The sequence below is a fragment of the Salvelinus sp. IW2-2015 genome, linkage group LG1 (assembly GCF_002910315.2).
Source record: "Salvelinus sp. IW2-2015 linkage group LG1, ASM291031v2, whole genome shotgun sequence".
Taxonomy (NCBI): Eukaryota; Metazoa; Chordata; class Actinopteri; order Salmoniformes; family Salmonidae; genus Salvelinus; species Salvelinus sp. IW2-2015.
The window spans coordinates 7,284,385-7,308,822 of record NC_036838.1 but is presented as its reverse complement, the minus strand read 5'-3'; the positions used below and the strand labels follow the sequence as shown (position 1 = coordinate 7,308,822).

Genomic DNA, 24,438 nt, shown 5'->3' with positions numbered 1-24,438 from the left:
ACCCATGCTATTATGAATGAAACTATGCTTACCTGGAAGAATGATATCATGATTATTTGCATTAATCCAGTAGGTATGTGTTTGGCAAATTCTACCATCACAATGTGCTCTACAAAAACATCCCCAGCCTCTTTCTAGGTGCGCAATGGAATTAAAGGGTAACTACACTAGGGCCGTATAAAATCCGCAATGCGGAGGACACGGACGGAATCACAGAAGTGCGCAAGTTTATCATTAGACATGAACAGAATGCATCAATGATTCGGTATGTAGCCGTTAGCGTCGATGCTAACGAAAAGTCTTTCCTAAAAACCTTCTCAATTAAATGTTAACTACACAAAGTAGCCTATGCTTACCTAACAAAATTATATCCAGTGGCTATTTCTTTTGCAAACTCTACCGTCACTGTGCGCTACAAAAATATATCTAAGCATCAGCTCTCCTAGGTGCACACTGAAATTAAAGGGTAATAAGTACACTAAAATCTACATTTCAATGTTTTTCCAGACCTCAAAGTGGTTTCCTGATATGGTTTGAGTATTGTTGTGGATTCAAACATCCAATTTAGTTGTTTTTCTATTTAAAAAAAAAAAGAGTGAAAACTGAAGGGGGGAACCCTCGCGAAAAATTTGACCCACGTATTTCATAGGACCTTATAAATGGCTGCTTGTCCATGAAAAGGAGCGAGGGAGACCAACAGTTTAAATTCGTAACAGCCATTTTAGCAGTGTGTCGATAGGTCATTGAGTAATGTGTCAGTTGTGCAGAGCCAATTGTTTCCAGCTGAGCCTCTCCTCTAAACTGGCTCTTTATTTAGTCTCAACACTTGGATTGAGTGACCTAAATAAGTGACCACACTGACTGCTTCTGACCTGACGACGACTAACCAAGACCACTTCTGTCTTCTGACCGTGGCCACACTGTCCATGAGTACCCACTCCTGTGTTCCCCCTCTGCCCCAGGTGGAGCTGCAGTTTCAGTTGAACCGCCTGCCCCTGTGTGAGATGCACTATGCTCTGGACCGCATCAAAGACAACGGCATCCTGTTCCCAGACGCCAGCCTTACCCCCACCATCCCCTGGAGCCCCAACAGGTACGCACGCACGAGCACACACAATTCCTGTAGCCCCCTCCAGGTACTATCCAACCCACCCTAGACCAGGGGTATTCAAATCTGAGCCTGGAGGTCTGCCGCCATTTTTCTGTTGTACCTGATAATTAATTGCAACCATCTGGTGTCCCAGGTCTAAATCGGTCGTTGAGGGAAATAATGAAAATCAGAAGTGGCTCCGTGTTCCAGATTTGAATTTGCCTGACATAGATCCTTCAACCCCTGTTCCATGGTGTGTAAACAGGTTCAGGYCAGCCATTGCTAATCAGCATCCACCCAACAGGCCCCTTACTCACCTCCATTGATCCATGTGAGGTTTTGACATTTGTCAGAGGACATTTTATTTTTTTAAGATTACGCTATAACCTACGTGTGTGTGTGTGTAAAATGTTATTCTAGCTTGCATACTCATTTAGGTTAAATATAGAAGTCTCCCTAAAACATGCACGGTAAATTAGCTTTGCTAAGACCTTCACATCGGAATGAAGTTGAGAAAGGTGACCGAGACTAGCTGCCCTCGCTGACTAGGCGGCCATTTTAAAAAGCTGTTAGTTCTCCCGGCTAAAGTCGGACAACTATTGGAGGGCCACAGAGTAATCTTTATTGACACGAACCCAAGAGTCAACAAAGTCAAGACTAATCTCATGCTTCCAAATAACTCATTTATCTGGTTTACTGACTATGATTAACACTGTATACGCTTTGATTAAAGACTTCATGCGCTTTAACTTTTGCTACTGAAAGATCAACAAGTCAGGTTCTTCTTCCTGCGTTTTATATATGTGTTTTGCAGTGGTGGCCACAATTTAAATGCATAAAGGGGGAAACACTTACAATATTGGCAATGGTTATTAGTACAATCACCACCTTAACTAGCTCCATATGGCAGTAACCAATTTGGATAAAGTCCCTAAATACTWTGGGTCCACGTGTGCTTCACCTCATTAAGAWAATGGTATGAGAATGAGTGGTGTTAAAAATGGGTTTGAAATAATATGGAAAGTGTTGCCTGTTAGACTAAGTAGGTTATATTACTTGTTATGTAGGCCTAACAAAGCCCCTGCCTTGCCTGACTGCATGGTGGCTATTGACTGCCATGTTGATTGGTCATMAATAAGCTAATTGGCCAGCGCCAATGCGCTTGTCTCCCGTGTCTGGGTTTCTCAGACCAGCTGTGCACCCTGTGTGTGTCCGTTTGTTTCACCACCCATACACCGTGCTTTTGGCCAGCCATTCAGCCAGCCATTCCAAGACCTCAACCCTCCTCACCCCTCTTCCCTCAGACCTCATTACTCTGTGGGTGAGCCTCCCAGCTCAGTTTTAAACCCTGACCCGGGCTCTCCGTTCATCCCCACTGATCCCTGAATCCGTCCCTCTGCCCTACCTATTCACAGCCCCTTCACGGTGCTTACAGCTGCCTTTAGCATGGCTGGGCTTGTATACGATCGACCGGGRGGGCTGTTCAGCTCAACTTGGCCACTGCTTTCTAATGAGGACCGAGATGCTAGTAGACTGAGAGACTGGCCCACGGTTTATCAGACTTAAGAGGGTGTGTTAGTGTGCTTTTGGCGGGGTTTGGTGTGTGTGGACAAATGTCCCCCTCCTTGTGTCAGGAACCCCATGAGCGATGCTGCTTGTTCGCCAGCCAGCCGACTTAGTGTCAATGTGAATCTCATCTTCCTCCTCCCTTCTTCCTACCCTATCTCATCCCCCCCTCTCTCTCTCTGTCACCCTGCAGGCAGTGGGACGAGCAGCTGGACCCGCGTCTCAACGCCAAGCAGAAGGAGGCCATCCTGGCCATCACCACGCCTCTAACCATCCCCCTGCCCCCTGTGCTCATCATCGGGCCCTACGGCACGGGCAAGACCTTCACCCTGGCACAGGCCGTCAAGCACATCCTCAAGCAGGACGACAGCAGGTGAGGCGGGCACCACACGCCAACTCCTTTACGGCTAGATGGGTCGCTCTAAAAGGGCAAAGGTTACTGCTGCTCCCGGGGCTTCAGGCAGCCTCYGAGTTGACAGTTAAGAAAACCATCAGGGTGACATTGTCAAGTTGGGTGTATCAGAATGTGTCACTGAAGGCAATTGGGGCGGATGTGTGTGGATTAAGGGAATGTCAGTCGAATGGGATTGAGGCAGCGATTGGTTGGTTGATTGTGTTTGGATGGTTAATCTCCATTCAAGTGAACCACGTGTTCAATTGAATTGTCATTACAACGGCCTGTTATCTCAGTTCCAACAGAATTCCATGTTGTAATAGAACGCAAAATGCCCTGAAGACTCCCGCTCTCCCACTTTTTGCCCCTTCTCTTGTTAGTCCGGCGAGACGCTGACAGGAAATGTATATTGGCTAGTGTAAAAATAGGAAACGACAATGTTTCCTGTGTTTTTATTTTAAAATAATCATAGAATACATTGTGGCATTTGGCCTTGAACATAAGATACGTTTATTTTAATTTTATAAAGCCTTCATACYTAATAAAAAAATATGTTCTGAAAAATGTGTAGGAATACAATATTCATCTGAAACTTTCCAACTGACTATGTTAAATATTATATGGTGGGAATGAATTATGGATGTTTTAAAAGCCGATACAAGGAGGGTGARTGACCCCTATAGACAGTTGTTCATCATGATGTTAACTTTCTGAGAAGTAGGAACATGCGGTCAAGTGCACAACGTTCCTGCAACGCTGTTTTAAGGAACGTGTTAACATGTTCACGTCAAAATAAATGTTCTAGAATTGTCTGTATTGCCTCAACGTCGAAACAGTAGGTGTTCTGTCACTTCTATGCAGTGATTCTCCGACATACCTACTTGTCTTTCMTTGTTATGGCCTGGAGTTTGTCCCTGGTCAGATCAGGTGGTCAACAAAATCTCCCGGGCATATTTATTGTGTTAAAGATCTCCTAAGCGCTGACACATTTATCCCCTTTCTTTCGCAGGGTCCTCATTTGCACCCATTCCAACAGTGCAGCTGACCTGTACATAAAGGACTACCTTCATCCATACGTAGAAGCGGGCAACGCGCATGCAAGACCTCTCAGGTAAGGGCCTGCAGAAGAGCTTTACAAGGGGTTTGCAGCACCTCTTCAGAACYCCGAGACCCTCATAAGACACAACACTTGCTTTATTCCAAGATATTCATTCTTTTTTTTTGCTGTTACAGTATCCAACCTGCCGCCTGAAATCAATCCACACCTCTTGTGAACAGTGTGCTTTCAGGCATTCAGTTCTCCCTGCTGGCTGTAGCCTGAGGCATCAACAAACCCGAATCCACTCGTAGTTGTATCGACCGCATGGAATCGCAGTCAAAATCAGTGATCGGATCGATCAATCAAATGTATTTATAAAGCTCTTTTTACATCAGCAGATGTCACAAAGTGCTTATACAGAAACCCAGCCTCAAACCCCAAACGGCAAGCAATGCAGATGTAGAAGCACGGGTGGATTGATCCGTCCACGCCATTGAGATTAGAGGTGCAGTGGAGCGGAACAGCGGTTGCCGTATGGSAGTSAGCTCGGCAGACCTCGGATCTCTCTGAGGAGATGTGTCCCGGCCTCACGACACAGCAGCTGTYACATAAAGTCTCCTGCGTTCCTCCCTTTCTCACCTTCACTCAATCTCCTTCCCTCAACTACTGCTTCTGTGACTTCTAATCACAGTAACTGTAATCCAGCCCCCCCCCCCCAACAAAATCAAAATGTTTCCCTGACTTCTAGCCAGACCCCATGTGGCAGTGAAGGGCCAAATGACTTGTTACACTTGACTGATGGTCTGATACCAAGGGGTGTTTTGGGAATCCCACTGTAATCGCCATGTAATTGGGCTYTCAGCCAATTTCTCCCGGGGCTTTGTGTGCTTWGCCAAGTGAGAAGGCCGTACGTGTGCATGCTGTGAAGGCGATACACAGACAGTTCTTTGAGCCCGCTAAACCCTGTCGAGGCACACAACGCCGTAAGGAATGAGACAAGATGCGACCAATGGAGTGATATGAAAATGTCAGGACAGTTGCAAAATGTTAAAAGTATGAAAAGTCAATATGTTGATATGTTGCTAATTTGTGTGTCTACTTGTCAATTGCAAGTTCAGGAATTTAAATGTTAAATAAYTAATCCCAATCATATTAAAACCAGTAAATAGATACTTCTCAACGTAAATATCTGCTACTTTTGATTTTGTCAGCCCAGTTTGTCTGGAATTAACCATCCCGCTGTGTCCTCTTTCTCTGCCCCCCCCAGGGTATACTTCAGGAACCGCTGGGTGAAGACTGTCCACCCGTTGGTGCAGCAGTACTGTCTGATCTCTAACACACAGTACACTTTCCAGATGCCCGAGAGAGAGGACATCCTCCGGCACCGCGTGGTGGTGGTCACCCTCAGCACCTCCCAGTACCTCTGCCAGCTGGACCTGGAGCCAGGTGAGTGGCTAACCGCTYACGTAGCATATACAGCAAACGTATCACACACTGGTGGGATAACTACTTGACACAAGGAGCTGTATAGCCAGGAACAAGTGAGCAATGCAACTGCAAACTGCCTGTTGAAACGGCTTAGGCTACATTTTCTGCGTTTACCAAGCAGTTTTGTTTTAAAGTCAACGGAATGACAACAGGGCCTTAAAACGATCCAGACACCCACGTACCGTAGCTACATGACACATCTCAAATCCGCCCCAGCMCGTCTTTAGATCAGCCGCCACCCCTTCCCCGTAACGGCATGAGGCGGGTGGAGAGAGGAAAGAAGTCCTTTTAAGATGGAGTTAAAAAGACGATGAAAACAAACCAATTTGTCAGCGGCGAGCTAATAGCCGTCTCTAATGTGTCAGCGGAGGGCTTTGTCTGTTTTTTAGGAACACCATCTGCCTGTATAGCATTGCACTTCACTTTATTAGGCCCCCCCTCCTCGCGTTTCATCTATCTCCCGCGCTCGCCGTTGATGAAAACCGCCYACAAATGAGGCAATTGGGAGCTCCTCCCGCTCCTTTGTAGTGATAACAAATCACCAATCCAGTACACATGTCGATCAGGTTGCGTTGGCTCTCAACTGTTTTTGTTTGGGCTTGTTAATCCCTTCTCTATGGGCCAGGCTTTTGGCAGCCAATGGTCTGTCTGTGTGTGTGTGTGTGAGATCGAGAGAACCCCCCCCCCTTTTCATGTCCGACTGCCCCCGCTCATTAACAGAACCTGCCTTCCTTTCCTCTTACGCCCAGCCTCGGTACGTTACAGACCCTTACGTACTTATCATTGTACATCATTCCTGTCCAGTATGCGCTGTTTTGCCTATTTTTGAGGGTGGCGCTGTGGCGCTAGCTTCACCTTAGGCTGGGGTTAGATGGCTGGGTTAGAGTTGTTAATAATGACTCCTATGACAATGGGAGGTGAATTTATGGTACTTTGGTGTCTTTGTAGACTCTTAACTGACATACAGGGTGCCATACACAAACAACCCTACTACAATAGGTGGCAAAATGTGCTTTATATTTCATCTCTTMCTCAAGTGCAACTGCAGTTCCAACGCTCAACATGAATACAAACTTTGTCGTGCATTTTGCSAAAGAATTTGTTGTAAAGATAAATATTGTAAATATGGGCTTACACTATACAGAACGTGAATGCATTCCACTCCTGTCTGGGTTTTCAATTTTTTTTATTCTGAAGTATGCTAGTTCCAAACGTTAAAGAAAAATCCATGAAACCCTCTAACGCCCTCAATTGATCCGTTTCTCCACCATCATACTGTACTATTCTTGTGGAAATGTTGCGGCGTTTGGACGCGGCTGTACAGTGGTTGTTTCTTCCACTTCTCCCTGCCTGCTCTGCTCCGACAGTCCTCTAATATGCCGTTTCATCCTCATGTGCCAGGCAGCGTTTGAGCCTTTTTTTAAAATCAGGGTTACCGCTCGATACCTTTRCAAACGTCTGCAATACCAGCTTTAGTGTGTATAGCGGCTACTGTCTGAAGTTGAGAAAGAGACGGAGAGATGTGGCAGAAGGCAGGCCCGCATTTATCTTTTTCCAGTTTTTTTTATTTTTATTTTTGCTCTCTGTGCAATCACAAAGCCAGACGGACTAGAAACCAACAACAACAAAAAACAGTCTGTACATGACCTTCTCCTCACGGACTGAGAAATGTTTGAGTATTTTAAATCGGGGACACCACCGCTCAAACCCTTTRAAACGTCAGCAAAACCAGCATTGGTGTGTAGTGGCTACTGTTGAAGATGGATAGACAGAAGGGGTAGAAGAWAAACAAACCTTTTTTGCTGGAACAATAAGCACATCTAAACTAGGCCTACGAGTTTACAGAACGAATAGGACATGAGAGCATTCGTCATTAGTTTATTTGGGGTTAGAAAGTTAATGTTTGTCAATTTTAATATTTAAAGTGCAAAGCTCTAGTCACGACTAAGACCAACGCATTGGGAACGTTGGACCCCGATCTAAAAGGACCAAACTGCAAAACTATACATGGCAGATCTATACCACACGATATCGAAATCAATCATTATCCAATGAGGTTGTGATGTTACATGTGTCATTGGGTATTACCGATGGCATTCACCATGAGCACCGCCACAGACCAAGACATTGCTAAAGTCTTGAACTTGCTAGCCTGCAATGACCTGTGCTATGTTTGTTTCAAGGTGCCAAATGAATCCTCACCTCGTGGTAATTAATGGGTCATCTAACGGTGCTCTGACTGAAATGGTTTGTGTTCTTCTYTGTCCGCAGGGCTCTTCTCTCACATCCTATTGGACGAGGCGGCCCAGGCCATGGAGTGTGAGACCATCATGCCTTTCGCGCTGGCCAGCAAAAGCACCCGCATCGTGCTGGCTGGAGACCACATGCAGGTAAAACTGCGGTTTAGGATGACGTCATTGGTTAGAACAAACTGACCTTTTGAAACAAACTCTCACTGTAACTCCTTTCTTTTAGGGTCAGGTCACAGAGTGGGAAAACTTGCGGCCTTACTTGTATTCTCTCATGCAAATGACCTTCGAGTTCTGCAGGCCTTTGCCGAGCCAGCAAATAAAAATCAGTGTATCGCCCAAGTCCTTTACATTTCCGTGTGTTTTGGACTCCGTCGTTAGCCRGTGGCTAACTTCACATTGGCCGCGAGTGAAACAYACGTAGGAAAGAAAGAACTTGGCCGAGAGAGCATGTTTACCATTCACAGTCCAGTCAGACGAGGTAAACTAAACTCCCCCTGTCAGTCAAGCTTTGTGGAACACTCCAAAGTAGCCTCTTATTTCRGTTTRTTTMTGTGTTCTGGACACTGTGTTTATTGAGTGCGACAGGACTAAGAGTAGGCAGTAGATAAATAAACCCGGCGGGAGTTTAACGTTACGATAAAGGTTGTTATTATTTTTCTACTCWATCTTGCGCCCTCTCTCAGAAGGAACAATGCCTCGAAACATGCTCAATTCCCTTCTCCTGTCTATCCTCCTGCCATTTTATTTTTCTCTTGCTCTCTCGGTCTCACTCTCTGCCTCTCTCTCTCCCCCTCTATCTCTCCCTCTACATCTAAATCTGTTSCACATTGTCTGTGCGCTGCGTGTCTGTTGCCGAGGAGGATTTCTTTGCCCCTCCTCCTCCTCTCTTCTATCTGTTATCACTGTTCATTATTGGATGTTTTTTTTGTCTCGGCTGAATGAAGTAGGCTGAGAATAGTGAATGAAGGTTCACGGCTCCTATTGACTTCAGGTCTTCTATTCACTGMGTGGGCCTCTTTAAAAGCCTGGCTGAACATTTCCCCTGAGACTGGGAGGTCCAACCTTGAGCTAAATTACCACAAACACAAAACAATCTAGTTCAGCCAGTGTCAGATTAGAGATAATTGCTGTTGGGGGGTTTTGTGTGTCTTAAGCGCATCTTAATCAAATCAAATGTTGTCACATGCGCCGAATACAACAAGTGTAGACCTTACCGTGAAATGCTTACTTACAAGCCCTTAACCAACAGTGCCATTCAAGAAGAGTTAAGAAAATATTTACCAATAAACTGAAGTAAAAAATAATAAAAAGTAACACAATACAATAARGAGMCTATATACAGGGGGTACCGGTACAGAGTCAGTGTGCGGGGGTACAGGTTAGTTGAGGTAATTTGTACATGTAGGTAGGGGTGAAGTGACTGTGCATAGATAATAAACAGTGAGTAGCAGCAGTGTACAAAATAAATGGAGGGGGGGTCAATGTAAATAGTCCGGTGGCCATTTGATTAATTGTTCAGCAGTCTTATGACTTGGGGGTAGAAACTGTTGAGGAGCCTTTTGGTCCTAGACTTGGCGCTCCGGTACTGCTTGCCGTGTGGTAGCAGAGAACACAGTCTATAACTTGAGTGACTGGAGTCTCTGATTTTATGGGCTTTCCTCTGACACCGCCTATTCTATAGGTCCTGGATGGCAGGAAGCTTGGCCCCAGTGATGTACTGGGCCGTTCGCACTACCCACTGTAGCGCCTTACGGTCAGATGCCGAGCAGTTGCCATACCAGGCGGTGATGCAACCGGTCAGGATGCTCTCGATGGTGCKGCTGTAGGACTTTTTGAGGATCTGGGGACCCATGCCAAATCTTTTKAGTCTCCTGAGGGAAAAGGTTTTGTCYTGCCCTCTTCACGACTGTCTWGGTCTGTTTGGACCAGGATAGTTTGTTGGTGATGTGGACGCCAAGGAACTTAACTCTCATCCCGCTCCACTACAGCCCCGTCAATGTTAATGGGGGCCTGTTCGGCCTACATTTTCCTGTAGTACACAATCAGCTCCTATGTCTTGCTCACATTGAGGGAGAGGTTGTTGTGCTGGCACCACACTGCCAGGTCTCTGACCTCCCTATAGGCTGTCTCATCGTTGTCGGTGYTCAAGCCTACCACTGTTGTGTCGTCAGCAAACTTAATGATGYTGTTGGAGTCATGTTTGGCCACTCAGTCGTGGGTGAACAAGGAGTACAGGAAGGGACTAAGTACACACCCCTGAGGGGCCCCAGTGTTGAAGATCAGCGTGGCAGACATGTTGTTGCCTACCCTTACCGACCTGGGGCGGCCGGTCAGGAAGTCCATGATCCAGTTGCAGAGGGAGGTGTTTAGTCCCAGGGTCCTTAGCTTAGTGATGAGCTTTGTGGGCATTGTGGTGTTGAACGCTGAGCTGTAGTCAATGAACAGTATTCTCACATAGGTGTTATTTTGTCTAGGTGGGAAAGGGCAGTTTGGAGTGCGATTGAGATTGCGTCATCTTGTAGATGTGTTGGGGCGGTATGCGAATTGGAGTGGGTCTAGGGTGTCCGGAGGAGGCTGTTGTGTGAGCCATGACCAGCCTTTCAAGGCACTTCATGGCTACCAACGTGACAGGGCGGTCATCATTTAGGCAGGTTACCTTCGCCTCCTTGGGCACAGGGACTATGGTGGTCTGCTTGAAACATGTTGGTATTACAGACTCGGTCAGGGAGAGGTTGAAAATTTGGTGAAGACACTTGCCAGTTGGTCCGCTCATGCTTTGAGTACATGTCCTGGTAATCCGTCTGGCCCTGCGGCTTTGTGAATGTTGACCTGTCTAAAGGTCTTGCTCTTATCGGCTACCGAGAGCGTTATCACACAGTCAGTGTTGCTTGCCTCGAAGCGAGCATAAAAGGCATTTAGCTTGTCTGGTAGGCTAGCGTCACTGGGCAGCTCGCGTCTGGGTMTCCCTTTGTYGTCTGTAACAGTTTTCAAAGATGCTGCTGAGCATGTTTTCGGAGCTTTAACTATTTATTATTGTTGCATTGTCGAAGGAACCTGCAAGTTAGTATTTAGTTGGACAGTGTATACTAGAGGTTGACCGATTAATCGGAATGGCCGATTTCAAGTTTTCATAACAATCGGCATTTTTGGATGCCGATTATGGCCGATTTATTTTGCAATCCATGACGAGACTGCGTGGCAGGCTGACCACCTGTTACGCGAGTGCACGCAGCAAGGAGCCATGTTAAGTTGCTTGCTAGCATTAAACTTATCTTATAGAAACAATCAATCTTAACATAATCACTAGTTAACTACACATGGTTGATATTACTAGTTTAACTAGCTTGTCCTGCYTTGCATATAATCAATGCGGTGCCTGAAGTTGTCACTTCTTTTGCGTTCAGTGTAAGCGGAGTCAGGGTATAAGCAGCAGTTTGGGCCGCCTGGCTCGTTGCGAACTGTGTGAAGACCATTTCTTCCTAACAAAGACCGTAATTAATTTGCCAGAATTGTGCATAATTATGACTTAACATTGAAGGTTGTGCAATGTAACAGCAATATTTAGACTTAGGGTTGCCACCCGTTCGATAAAATACGGAACGGTTCCGTATTTCACTGAAAGAATAAACGTTTTGTTTTCGAAATMATAGTTTCCGGAGTTGATCATATTAATGACCAAAGGCTCGTAATTTCTGTGTTATTATATGATTTGATAGAGCAGTCTGACTGAGCGGTGGTAGGCAGCAGCAGGCTGTTTATTGATGTATTATATTAAGTTAAAATAAGTGTTCATTCAGTATTGTCGTTATTATATATATATATATATATACATACATACATACATACATACATACATACATACATACATACATACATATAAATAAATCGGCCGATTTGAATCGTTGTCTGCTTTTTTTGGTCCTCCAATAATCGGTATCGGCGTTGAGAAATCCTAATCGGTCGACCTCTAGTGTATACCATGTGTACATACGGCTAATCAAACTCAACTTGACAAATCACACTAATGGCTAAACATCTCAGCAGGAATGTAGCTACCGATGGTGGGATACCGGCCACTTTGATTTTGGAGCCACAGGTCAAAACATTTTGGATTCGGCTGGACYGGAACTTATTGATTTGGAGCATTGCATTGTCTGCACAGACTACGTGACATGAGCTGTCGGGAAGAAATTGATTGAGCCTTTTTGAGTGCAGCAAGATGTCTGTTCCACAAGACTATGTACAGTGTCTGAAACCACAAGTAGATGTAGAATGAATTTGGATCAAAACAAATATTGCCACTAAACATGTACAGTTGCAGTTTTATTGACTACAAATGCAGGAAAGACAACTCCAGTCAGGCTGTATCACCACCTGCACATCCCTGTTGCATTGAAAAGACACAACTCCAGTCTGGCTATATCACCACCTGCACATCCCTGTTGCATTGAAAAGACACAACTCCAGTCTGGCTATATCACCACCTGCACATCCCTGTTGCATTGAAAACAAAATACAAATAAATTGGGTATGTTACTTGAGATTCATTTTACTCAATGATTTTGGGTTGCCCTCACTTCTCTACCTCCATCCCTCTCTTTTCCCCGTTCCCTCCCTCCAGCTCAGTCCGTTTGTGTACAGCGAGTTTTCTCGAGAGCGGAACCTGCATGTGTCGCTGTTGGACCGGCTGTACGAGCACTACCCAGCCGAGTTCCCCTGCCGCATCCTGCTCTGTGAAAACTACCGCTCCCACGAAGCTATCATCAGGTAGGTGTGAACTTTATCACACCACCAGGAGGGGGTGGGAGGAGGAGAGCGGAGGGAGGGGAGGGCGGTACAGTCAGCGCATCATGAATAAACACTCAGCAATAGTGATGGTGGGAAATTGATAGTTAGAATATTTTGTACGATCTTATATCGAGACTTTGACTCCGAATATCGATTTGTTGGATAAATAACATTTGGCCCCGACTCCAGCAACATCGTTTACGAATGGGAGATTTTATGCAGGCAGGAGACAGAGTTGACAGTCCCTCTTGGCTGTTGACAGAAATAAAAGCCCAGTGTGCACTCGGAGTCCCATGACCACGGTGTTAATTCTCAGATGGGGATGCTGAAAGTTTTAGGTMGTGGTTTATGAAAGAAGGACCGTGTGGAATGGAAAACTAACCAAACAGATGGCAACATTAGTTGCCATATACAATGCACGCCCGTTCAACCATGCCTTTCTCAACTGACACCTGTCGCAACTGTGACATTTGGGTTGACCCACTGACGTTAAGTCTCCCACCCTCCCTACCGGCCTTCAGTTACACGTCAGAACTGTTCTACGACGGGAAGCTGATGGCCAGCGGGAAGCAGCCGTCCCACAAGGACTTCTACCCGCTGACCTTCTTCACGGCGCGCGGCGAGGACGTCCAGGAGAAGAACAGCACGGCCTACTACAACAACGCAGAGGTATACACCGTTTTGTTCCCTTGTACACCACTGACTTAGGACTGCAGTGGTAGAATGAATTGGTTAATTGAACGTTGATTGAATTAGCGCATTCATGGTGAATTGAAATGGTTAATCATTCAATGGGATTGAGTTGAAATGCACACGCAAACAAAACTCACCCCATAGGATCAACATTACTGTGATGTATTACTTGTGCCTCATATTGTTTACTGCGCTTCACAACCAGACATGTATTTGGGAAATACCTGCAAATGAAATGCTAATTCCTCGTGAAGCCCAGCATTCAAAACCAGGCACTCCAGCGACTGAGTGAAATTCAGAGGTGCCTCTGTTAAATCTGAGGGGTGACTTTTTTAAAATGTAATTTTACCTTTATTTAACTAGGCAAGTCAGTTAAGAACAAATTCTTCTTTTCAATGACGGCCTAGGAACAGTGGGTTAACTGCCTTGTTCAGGGGCAGAACGACAGATTTGTACCTTGTCAGCTTGGGGATTCGAACTTGCAACCTTTCGGTTACTAGTCCAATGCTCTAACCACTAGGCTTCCCTGCCGCCTTGCTAAGTTGACCCCTGAACCCAGCTGACAGAAGCTGCCCAATTAAATTGGATCTAGTCTTATCACAGCGCTGCGCCAACCTGTCATAGGAATTACCCTGCCTCCCTTTGATGATACTGCACCTGTGTCAAACGGCTCGGGACATTAGCATAATGTCATAGGTTTAGGTTGCCTTGATTATGTGTGTGTCCTGTTTGTCTGCTGATGTGACGTCTGGATTCTCATCGTTTTTTTTCTTCTCCTCTCGGCTGAAAAGACCCCCTCTCCACCCTCTCTTTAGTTCTGCTTTCTCTTTGAGGGTTTTAGGCCCTGGTTAAGTACTTTGATGACTCGTAAATAATAATGCCAACAACTTGATTAAAATTGACTGTCTCCTGTGTTGAGCTAGTAAAGATTCAATTGACACCAATAGAAGATGATAAAGGTTTTTGGCGGGAGGCAACAGAGCTAGGCAGGGCGCCCTGCCTTCCAGGACAATTGTTTCTATCCAGCTCGAAGAACCATGAAAAAGTCAGTGGGGAGTAGGGTGAAGTTGCCCCTAGACGCTGATCTTGGGTCAGTTTAGCGTTTCCCCCATTTTATGGTTAAGGCTAGTATTGGGAGAGGGGAAGCTGATCCTAGCTCTGTACCTAGGGGAATCTTCACCCCGGAAGAGATGCCGGTTTTTGGACATGATCTATGAGAACCACAGGCACTTGTAACCAGTCTCTCCCTCCTGTGTCACCCGAGGTGTTTGAGATCGTGGAGCGGGTGGAGGAGATGCGTAAGAAGTGGCCGGTGGCGTGGGGCAAGCTGGACGAGGGCAGCATCGGCGTGGTATCGCCCTACGCCGACCAGGTATTCCGCATCCGCGCCGAGCTCCGAAAGAAGAGGATGCACGAGGTCAGCGTGGAGCGGGTGCTCAACGTCCAAGGTGAGAAGAATACCTTATTGATCCATTTCCTTACAATTAGACCTGTGTTTATTTCATTTACCTTATGACACTACATTCCACTGTAACCCATGGCACAGACGGCCATTTGGCACATATTTGCTATCAAATAGAATAAAAATGTCAATACCGCAATCACAATGGAATTGTAAAGATCAAAGATCAAATCCCATATTACTCATACACTGAAGGACTTTCATTGTGGAACTTTCCCATTCTCCCATTTTTTATTTATTTATTTGGCATTCTAAGAGAGCCAGCGATTTGAAGTGTGACCCTTCCCGTTTCTACCCGACATCTCAGAGATTGCCAGTCTCTCAGTTGGCAGCAGCACTTCACATCCTCTCTCCCAACGTAGTCTGTCTCTCATCTCCCAGCTAGCAGCTCCTCTCGTCTCCAGGACGAGGCTAATGCTCCCATTGGCAACACACACTCTCTCTCTCTTTCACACACACACACACACACACACTCCCAGCCATACGCTGCTGCTTCCAGCTCATTAACTCTCTCATTAAGGAGAAGATGCAGCGATCAGGACGGATCTCACAACACACAGCTGTCTCTGTTTCTCAATGTGGTGTTGGTGTACAGTACACACACACACACACACACACACACACACACACACACACTACCTGGTGTTTGAGAGGGTGTGAATAGTGTATTTTTATTTTTTTTGCAAACGCTTAAGCTTTATCATGAATAATTTCTGCCGTAATTGGATCGTATTTTGGGTCATGAATGATGTCAGCGCCTGGTCGAGGTACTTGGATCATATAATGATTATAATGTAATGAATTAGTAATTATGTTTCTATGAGATGAATATCCACGAAAGCACGCTGAATATGACCAGTAGCGCTTAGTGACCTAATGAAAAAGCATTGTGTGAATGCAATTCATTACTATTAACGTTTGACATACTACACACTTGCTCCTCAGTGCTCAATGGCTGAAAATGTAAGGTCTAAACTGGCCCTGTATGCCCCTCCCACTCTCTCCAGGTAAGCAGTTCCGGGTGCTCTTCCTGAGCACTGTGCGCACACGGCACACCTGCAAGCACAAACAGACGGCCATCAAGCGGAAGGAGCAGCTGGTGGAGGACTCGACGGAGGACCTGGACTARGGCTTCCTGTCCAACTACAAGCTGCTCAACACGGCTATCACTCGCGCCCAGTCCCTGGTGGCCGTGGTGGGAGACCCCATAGCGCTCTGTTCGGTGGGCCGCTGCAGGTACGAAAAACAGATCAGGAAGTGTTGTTGTCATGGGTGAGGGCCCTTTTTTTGAATACTTAAATGAATCCTTGAAGAAATCCCTGATCTGACATGGCTGGATTGGCGACAGCGATACGGTAGAACTGTTGCTTACACTTATCAATTTGGGTTAGATCAGTGAATTARTCCAAGGGATGAAGGAAGGATGGGTGTGTTTTTATAGCATTCAAACAGGGCCTGGAGTTTTCCCTGATAACGTCCTAGTCGTCGAAGTATTGCTCTTGACTGGGTTTGAAATCTTACTGTTTTCATGTTCCATTACATGTTCTGAAGGCTCACAGTAAATARGTTACGCGTTGCTGTGTGTGTGAGTGGGGAAGGGGCACAGTCAGTGTGCCAGCTGTGCAGGAAGAAGTAGCTCAGTGGGGTTGTGTGTCCCTGCCAGGCAGGCTCGCTCTACCTCTGCCCCACACACTCATTCACACACCCTCCCCAAGCCCTCTCCYATGCACGCCCGCGGAGTGTCCGCTTAGGATGACGACATAACGCCAGGCCCTGCCAGAGCCGTTGACATCAGCAATGTGCTGTGTTTCATGGGGTGTGTTTGTTTTGATAATGCTGTCATGTTGTCGAGGGGGTGCTACTCTGAAACCATATTTTAGGAATTTAGTTTTTCTCCAATGGAACTGAAATATGAGGGGGAGGTATTGAATTTGGTGCAGCTATTTGTGACCTAAGGAGTTCTCATCTCTGGCCTGAATGGAATTAAGCCAAAATCGACACTTTGCCTAGTTCTGTGTTGATTACGTCCAAATATTTCCCCCATATTCAAAACATCTTCAGGGCTGMGGCACAGATTCTGCTAGCCCATTCCCCATTGCAAACACACACACAACCCTCCCTCAGCTGCAGTCCCTCTCTCCCGTCGCCATGGCAACTGTTGAGCGTCGGCAAACCAGTTATATCTGGCGCTAACGAGGAAGAAGCTCTGTTTAGATGGACTGTCTTAATGCCCGGAGAGGGGAGGAGACTGTCAGACTGTCACCTTTTAAAAAGAACAGACCAGTGGGCTGGTCATGGGCCCCATAGAGTAGGCTGCACAGTACATGCGTGACGTGCATACACACTCGCTGATACACATTTACACTCAAGCACGCACATGACACACACATGGAGGGTGGGTAAGAGGAGCATGAAAGCGAGAGGGAGAGATGATTGAGGTGTTGACTCATTTTCGATATGTCACAGACCCCCCCCCCCCCCCCCATGTTTGTAAGAACACGGCACTGGACACACACACACACACCACTCTGCTGTGCCTGTCAGATAAACCAGTGGGTAGCCACAAAGGTTAAGCAGTCCGACTACAGAGAGCGGCCATAGCAGTTCTATATACACATATACCCCTCCACAGTGAAATGTCACCAGGCATGTTATCATCTCTATCTTTTTAGACGCTTCTATTATTGCTCACGTGATCCACGTTGTCTTTCATGAGTGACGTGTGGAACACAGTCGCGCTCTTGATAAATGCACATTGAATAAACAAACAAGTTGGCAGTGAACTTACCACTTCCGATTTGTTTTACGGTMTGTGTACAATTGATAGAATTCGCCATCTATTTGGACTTAACTCAGAATGAACAGATTGTGAAGTAGTCTCCGTCCATGCTTCCCGTGTGGGCTTGATCTGGGTCATGGAAGCGATGCCTTAAACGTGAGTAARCGGAGGGGATGGGATAGCGGTGGTCTCGTCTGGGCGGGGGGGGCGGCTGATTAACGCCTGATTGACAAAAAATAGCGACAAGCACTGTACCACACCAGCCATACTTGTGCGGTGCCCTCAATTTGATACCAGCACAAAAGCCTTGCATTAGCTTTCAGAGTGAAGCTAGAGATTCGTAGAAATGTAAATTCAATTCCATTAATATCCTAGAAGGATTTTTCAATTTACTCCGTAAATGGAGTTGAAATGGAACTGACCCTGTTGGGGAGTAGACTGAGTCTCGCAAGCTTGCGTCATAGTGATGCTTTTTCATAGAGACYTCTACTCTAGATGCGGTCATTTTCAAGTCACAAACTCTGACCCCTTCTTTGAATATTTCTCGTTGGGTTTGCGATGAGTATGCGGTGTCATTTGAAAGCACCTGTAGCTGTCGCATACCGGTGATGTAAAGGACAGTTGTGAATAGGAACCCATCTCATTTTGATGATGTAATTTCACAAAGGGGACAGTTGTGAATTAGGGACCGGTCTCTGTTCCTTAATGGGCTGACAGCTTATTTTCCCCTCGGTCGCAGGTTCTGCAGTTAATATGCAAATCTGAGTAATTTCCGGAAATGTTTGTTCACCCGGACATTATGCAAGCTGTGTTGTTTCCGTACACACTCATAAACACACAAACATGCAAATCATAGACACACACACACACACACACACACACACGGTCTACTCGTCAGAACTGAGCTGTTATGAACATGCCAACCCCACTAAAGACATTTTTTTTTACTCAATTTGCTTTGGTGTTGCTGCCTACAATAGGCCTTTTTTAAATGGACCATGATTTATTCATTTATGCTACACTACATGATTTGGCGTAATATCTACCATAGTGGGTGGGTTAATAATTTAATTCTGAAAGTAGGAGAAAGTAGGTCCCGTGTGGCTCAGTTGGTAGAGCATGGCGCTTGCAACGCCAGGGTTGTGGGTTCAATTCCCACGGGGGGACCAGGATGAATATGTATGAACTTTCCAATTTGTAAGTCGCTCTGGATAAGAGCGTCTGCTAAATGACTTAAATGTAAATGTAGGAGCCTTTCACATGAAGATTCGACTTTTTGTTTTATTTCAACTTTATTTTGACGTAGTCTTTTCCAGATGAGCCCTATATAGCACCCCAATACACATTCAGCTACACGTTCATGCACACATTAAAATACACGTTATTATACACAACAATACACGAAAAGCTAAACAGAATCATAAAAAACAGACATTATTCAGAAAAAAATGTCCCTTAACAACAGTCTGAAATGCCCTAGAGGCACCAATTCCTCAAATTTTAAAGCGTATTGTAGATCGTTCCACATGTAAGGTGCAAGGAAATTTCAGGTTGATTTACCTAAAAGAGTCCGGAGTTAACCAACCCTGTGAATGGGTTTGATAACTTGTCATTTTAACCCAAACTTGTCATTTTAAGTCGGAAGTCTGTAGAGCAGGGCTTTGTAAACAAAAAGAGCGTTATGATGTGATCGACGTGACTTCAATCTGAAGGTGTGTGTGTGTGTGTGTGTGTGTGCACTATGTATTTCTTGAAATAGTAATGCCTGTTAAGTTGGCATGTGAACGAGTGTGCAACCGCTCGTTCGAGAGTCAAGATAAAGTGCATGTATGTCCATGCCAGTCTCATCACCCCCCCACCCCCCGCCCCCCCCCCCCCCCCCCCTCTCACAGAAAGTTCGGGAGAAGTTCATCTCCATCTGCCACGAGAACGCCAGCCTGCACGGCATCACCTATGAGCAGATCAAGGCCCAGCTGGAGGCCCTTGAGCTCAAGAAGACCTACGTGCTCAACCCGCTGGCGCCCGAGATTCATCCCCGCCCCTGCGGCCACCGGCCCAGCACCCCATCATCACCATCACAACCACCCACCCCCAGGGAACACACGGCCATCAAGCAGCCCAGCAGCAGCAACCGCAGCAGTCTCCCGCAAAAGTTAGTGTGAAGCCTGGAGGGGTGGCAGAGGACAGCTGGGCACTTGGGCTATGGGTCGGTGTGGAGAGTACTAGATAGTGAAGGGGAGGTATGTGATTGAGGGCTGTTTGCACTAGGTTTTGTTCAAGAACTGCAACGCTGCTGGGTTTTCACACTCAACAGTTTCCCGAGGGTATCAAGAAAGGTCCACCCACCCAAAGGACAGCAGCAAACACGGAGTGGAAGCATGGAGGTCAACATGAGGAACGATAGGCAAAAGATGATGTGTGGGGGAGACCAAGAACCCCTTACTTGGCGCACGCATATGGCACCATTTGTGTTAGTGTGTAGTCCACTATATGGAATAGGCGTGCCATTTGGGACTTAAATCAGTTGCCAATGAGATGAGATGGTCCCTAAACAGTTAACGAGCGGCCAAGGATCCACAACACTACTTTTAAACGTTACCAGCTCAGACCGAAGGGCCAAGTAAGCAGTGCTTTAACTTGCATTCTGTAGTAGTCTGTTAAAATGTGGTTATAGCTATACTCTATATGGCTTGGTTAGCTAGGAGTATGGTGCTGGAAACCCCAATGTGTGGGTTAAAGTATTTGTGTTAACAATTGTAAATTAAAATGATAATACATATACCCTGCGACATCACATTGTTTTAACATTACTTGAGGCCTATTGAAAGTGAGGTCTCTTCTCTTTTGGACTTACTGCGGCGTACTTGCTGTATTCCTATACTAAAAGCAGAAAAGACTAAAGAATTGAAATGTTTGAGAAAAAAGAAGAAACCCGAACACTACTCTGCTGGTATCACTGCTCTTGATACTAGCAAAAGCAGTGTGCATGTTTCTTTTCTTCTCATCTTTATCATTGTTCCATGCACCTGCAACAAAGATAGTCTAATGTGCAAGGTGCCTTTTTGACTAATATTACATCAATATACATCTCACAAACTGAGATTAGAGATTTTTGTCCTTCCTGGTCTGACTGGATACATCTGAAGATGAAAATCATTCAGTGTAAATCTGAAGGAATATATATAAAAAAATGCAGAGAATAATAGTCCAGAAATTATAGGGGAGCGCGCTTACTTTGCTCCTTTATGAGTTAATACGACAGGACATTTCCAACTTTAATTCAAAAGTAAATGGACAATACATTTCAGAGATCGTTAAAGTCGGGAAAAAAATATTACCTTAACTAATCTAAATGACTTTCTAGAAAAACAGTTGGATATGTGTATTGGCCACTAACTACTTCATGACTGATTTCTTTCTTTCAGCCAGTGATGGGAATATAAAAAACTGTGGGCACATTGATAGGTGCCTCTATACACTGCGATTCTGGTTTTAAGTATAAAAATGACTAAATGATTTATGAGCTAGCTGATACTAAGTGCTGTATAATGACAAGGAAATGATCCAATTTATGAACTTGGCTGTTACTATACTATGTTACTATTACTGGATTACTATGATACTATTACTATGTTACGTAATTACTATGTTACTTGATTACGGGTATGCTTCCTCTTAGTTACTCTTACTTTAAAGGGATTGTATAGAAGTGTTGAGTGGTAGAAAGAAGGAGGGAGGGGACTAAGAAGAGATATACCATGCATCACTTTCAAGTGGGGAAATCAGTTCATGGATTTAGCTTCTGACTCATTCAAAACAAACCAACCCATGACCCGGATATAACTCAAAGCCATTCTTAAATCTCAGATGGAATATTCACCTGGTTTATACTCTCAGTTGCTGCAGCAGTATGAACCCAGTTAAAAGCTATAAAATATACTGTCAGACAGAACCAACACAATCGGTTTGACAAAGCTGGAAGAGGATTGAGCCCTTGGTGAACAGGTTTACTGGTCTGTGATTACATAGGGACAGCTCACCACTGCTTTTAAGACACTTTGACGCCTGGGTCCTGGCCTGTCCCAAATGGCATCCTACTCCATACAGTGGGGTCCGAACTTTGGATCCCTTTGATTAAAAATGAGCAAAATGACTGTTATAAAATAAATAATACAAATGCTGAGCCTATGATTGCTACATTAATTGTTTAATTGTATTATTATTTTTATTAACTAAATACAAGTTGCTCAGAGAAAGACATTTTGAAATTTAACAAGGAATATAATAATACAAAAAGAAGATGTGTGGTAAATGATTGGATCCCCTGTTTTTCATACTCCGGCACCCTCCCGGCTTGCGAGGATTAAACAACACTGAGGCCCTTTTCCTAAAATGTTTTTCTGAGACTGGAGACAACATTGGAAAAGTCTTAAACCAGTGAATATTTATCTGGTTGGTTGGCGACCCAAATCGCGGGAGTTTTTGAGTGGTTCGCTGGTGTCTGAGGAAAGAAATACTTAGTCTGAAAGACTCCAAATCTGGAACATAAGTCTTAAACCAGCGTATAAAAGTTGTGTAGAAATTTAATTGAATTTAAATGTTTTTAATAATTTAATCTCTGACTGTTACTTTTCTTGAATCACAGTATTTTTTTAATATAGAGCTATTAGCGGGTTATTTTTGGTTGATTTTGTGGTCTCAAAACCAGTGAGTTTATTACATTCTTCATCAAGAATATGGCAACATTTTATTATTGACAATAGAAGAGGTGGGAATGTTCTTCCCTTGTCATATACAGTCCAGTCAAAAAAGTTTGGACAAAACTACTCATTCCAGGATTTTCTTTATTGTACTATTTCTACATTGTTAGTAATTAGTGGAAGACATCAAACTATGAAATAACACATATAGAATCATGTAGTAACCAAATAGTGTTAAAACAAATCTAAAATTATATTTTATATTTTGAGATTCTTCAAGTAGTCACCATTTGCGGTGCGGCAGTAGCCTAGTGGTTAGAGGCATTGGGCATGTAACCAAAAAGGTTGCTAGATCAAAAGGAAAAGAAGACCCAGAGTTACCTCTGCTGCAGGAGATAAGGTTCATTAGAGTTACAGCCTCAGAATTGCCAGCCAAGTAAATGCGTTCACAGAGTACAAGTAGTACAGACACATCTCCACATCGACTGTTCAGACAGGGGACGTGTGAATCAGGCCTTCAGTGCTGTACATAAACACTACTAATTGACACCAATAATAACAGAGACTAGTTTGGGCTAGCTTGAGGCCCAAAATTTAGATTTTGGTTCCAACCCGCCGTGTCTTTGTAAGACGAAGAGTGGTGAACGGATCTCTGCATGTGTTGGTTCCCATCACGGAAGCATGGAGGAAGAGGCCTGTGATGGTGTGGGGGGGATGCTTTGCTGTTTGCACGTCAGTGATTTAATTTTGAATTCAAGGCACGACTTAAACAGCATGGGCTACCACTGCCATTATGCAGCGATTATGCCAAGCCCATCTAGTTTGCGCTTAGGGGACTATCATTTGTTTTTTCAACAGGACAATGACACCAACACACGGCTCCAGGCTGTGTAAAGGGATTTGACCAGAAGGAGAATGATGGAATGCTGCAGCAGACAACCTGGCCGTTGCACATCACCTGACCTCAAACCACAATTTGAGTTGGGGTTGTGTGGAAATGAGTTAGAGACCGCTAGAAGTGAAAGAAATTAAATACAAAGGGCCACCACAAGTGGCTTCAGCAGCTGGATTGAGTCGAAATCAGTCATGATGAAACTCTTATCTTAAGATTGTTTGCTACAAAGCGATTCCAGGTGAAAAGCTGGTTGAGAGAACAAGATGTGACAAAAAGCTCGTCATCCAAGGCAACCAGGGGCTACTTTGAGAAATCTAAAATATATTTAGATTTTTTTTAAACCTTTTTGGGTTACTACATGATTTACATGTGTAAGTATTTCATGTTAGTTTTTGATCTCTTCACTATTATTCTACAGTGTAAAAATTATGAAAAACCCTTTGGAATGAGTAGGTTGTCCAAACCTTTGACTTGGTATATTCATTCTGCCATTTTAATACCAATAGATCAATTAAAAATATTTTCCAAGATTGTACTTTGGCTATTATTTTTCGCGATGCCGAATATTGGTTGCGACTGATACAACGCCGTTTCAATTGGGGTTCGAGGCAAACCCAGTGACCCAGTCTTTAGACCATTCCTCCATACACACTCTTTCCAGATTCCTGTGATATTCTTCTGCTGTGCATATGGACTGACCTCTTCAATTCAAATCACAGGCTTGGTTCAATGAGGTGTTCAGGTGCATGTAGAGTGAGATAATAGGTACGAAGATTCTGTTAATTTCTCAGGTGGATTGTAGTGAATGAGATGTGTGGGTATTGTTTGCTGGAATATCTACTTGTGGCAAGTTTTCAAGCCTCCTGGCAGAGACTACCAGCTTTTTTGCTAACTGTTCTGAGACTTTGGTCATGATTGCCGTTGGACCTTAACAAGGGCCCAGGATGAGTTGTGGAAGTAAAATATCCCGTACATCAAAAGACTCCACGTACCATTTTTTACAGTAGGAATCAGGTATTTTCTGCCTATGCATTTTTCTTTCGACTGCTGGTGTGCATGGCCAAAGACCTCTATTTTTGTGTCATATGACCATAGCACCTCTTCCAATCCAAGTGCATTCCCTTTTAGAGGCAAACTCCAGGGTGGTGCTATGGCCAGACGGAAATATAAACTTTGTAGAAAATACCAATACATGTGAGAAAAATAAGCTCATCCCTACTGTAAAAAGTAGTGGTTGGATGTGTTAAGTTATGGGGCTTATTTTGCTTCCACTGCGTCCTGGGGCTCTTGTT

The 24,438-nt window shown here is 44.7% G+C and overlaps 1 protein-coding gene across 1 annotated transcript in view; it reads left to right on the top strand.

The window, feature by feature from the left end:
• The window catches only part of LOC111950126 (probable helicase with zinc finger domain), a 67,786-nt gene that overhangs the window by 19,866 nt on the left and 23,482 nt on the right, over nucleotides 1-24,438 (top strand). The window contains 9 exon segments of the mRNA XM_070435301.1: nucleotides 963-1,093; nucleotides 2,850-3,029; nucleotides 4,060-4,161; nucleotides 5,357-5,535; nucleotides 7,849-7,967; nucleotides 12,451-12,596; nucleotides 13,139-13,286; nucleotides 14,575-14,758; nucleotides 15,780-16,008. Of these exon segments, the coding sequence (XP_070291402.1) occupies nucleotides 963-1,093; nucleotides 2,850-3,029; nucleotides 4,060-4,161; nucleotides 5,357-5,535; nucleotides 7,849-7,967; nucleotides 12,451-12,596; nucleotides 13,139-13,286; nucleotides 14,575-14,758; nucleotides 15,780-16,008 (1,418 nt within the window).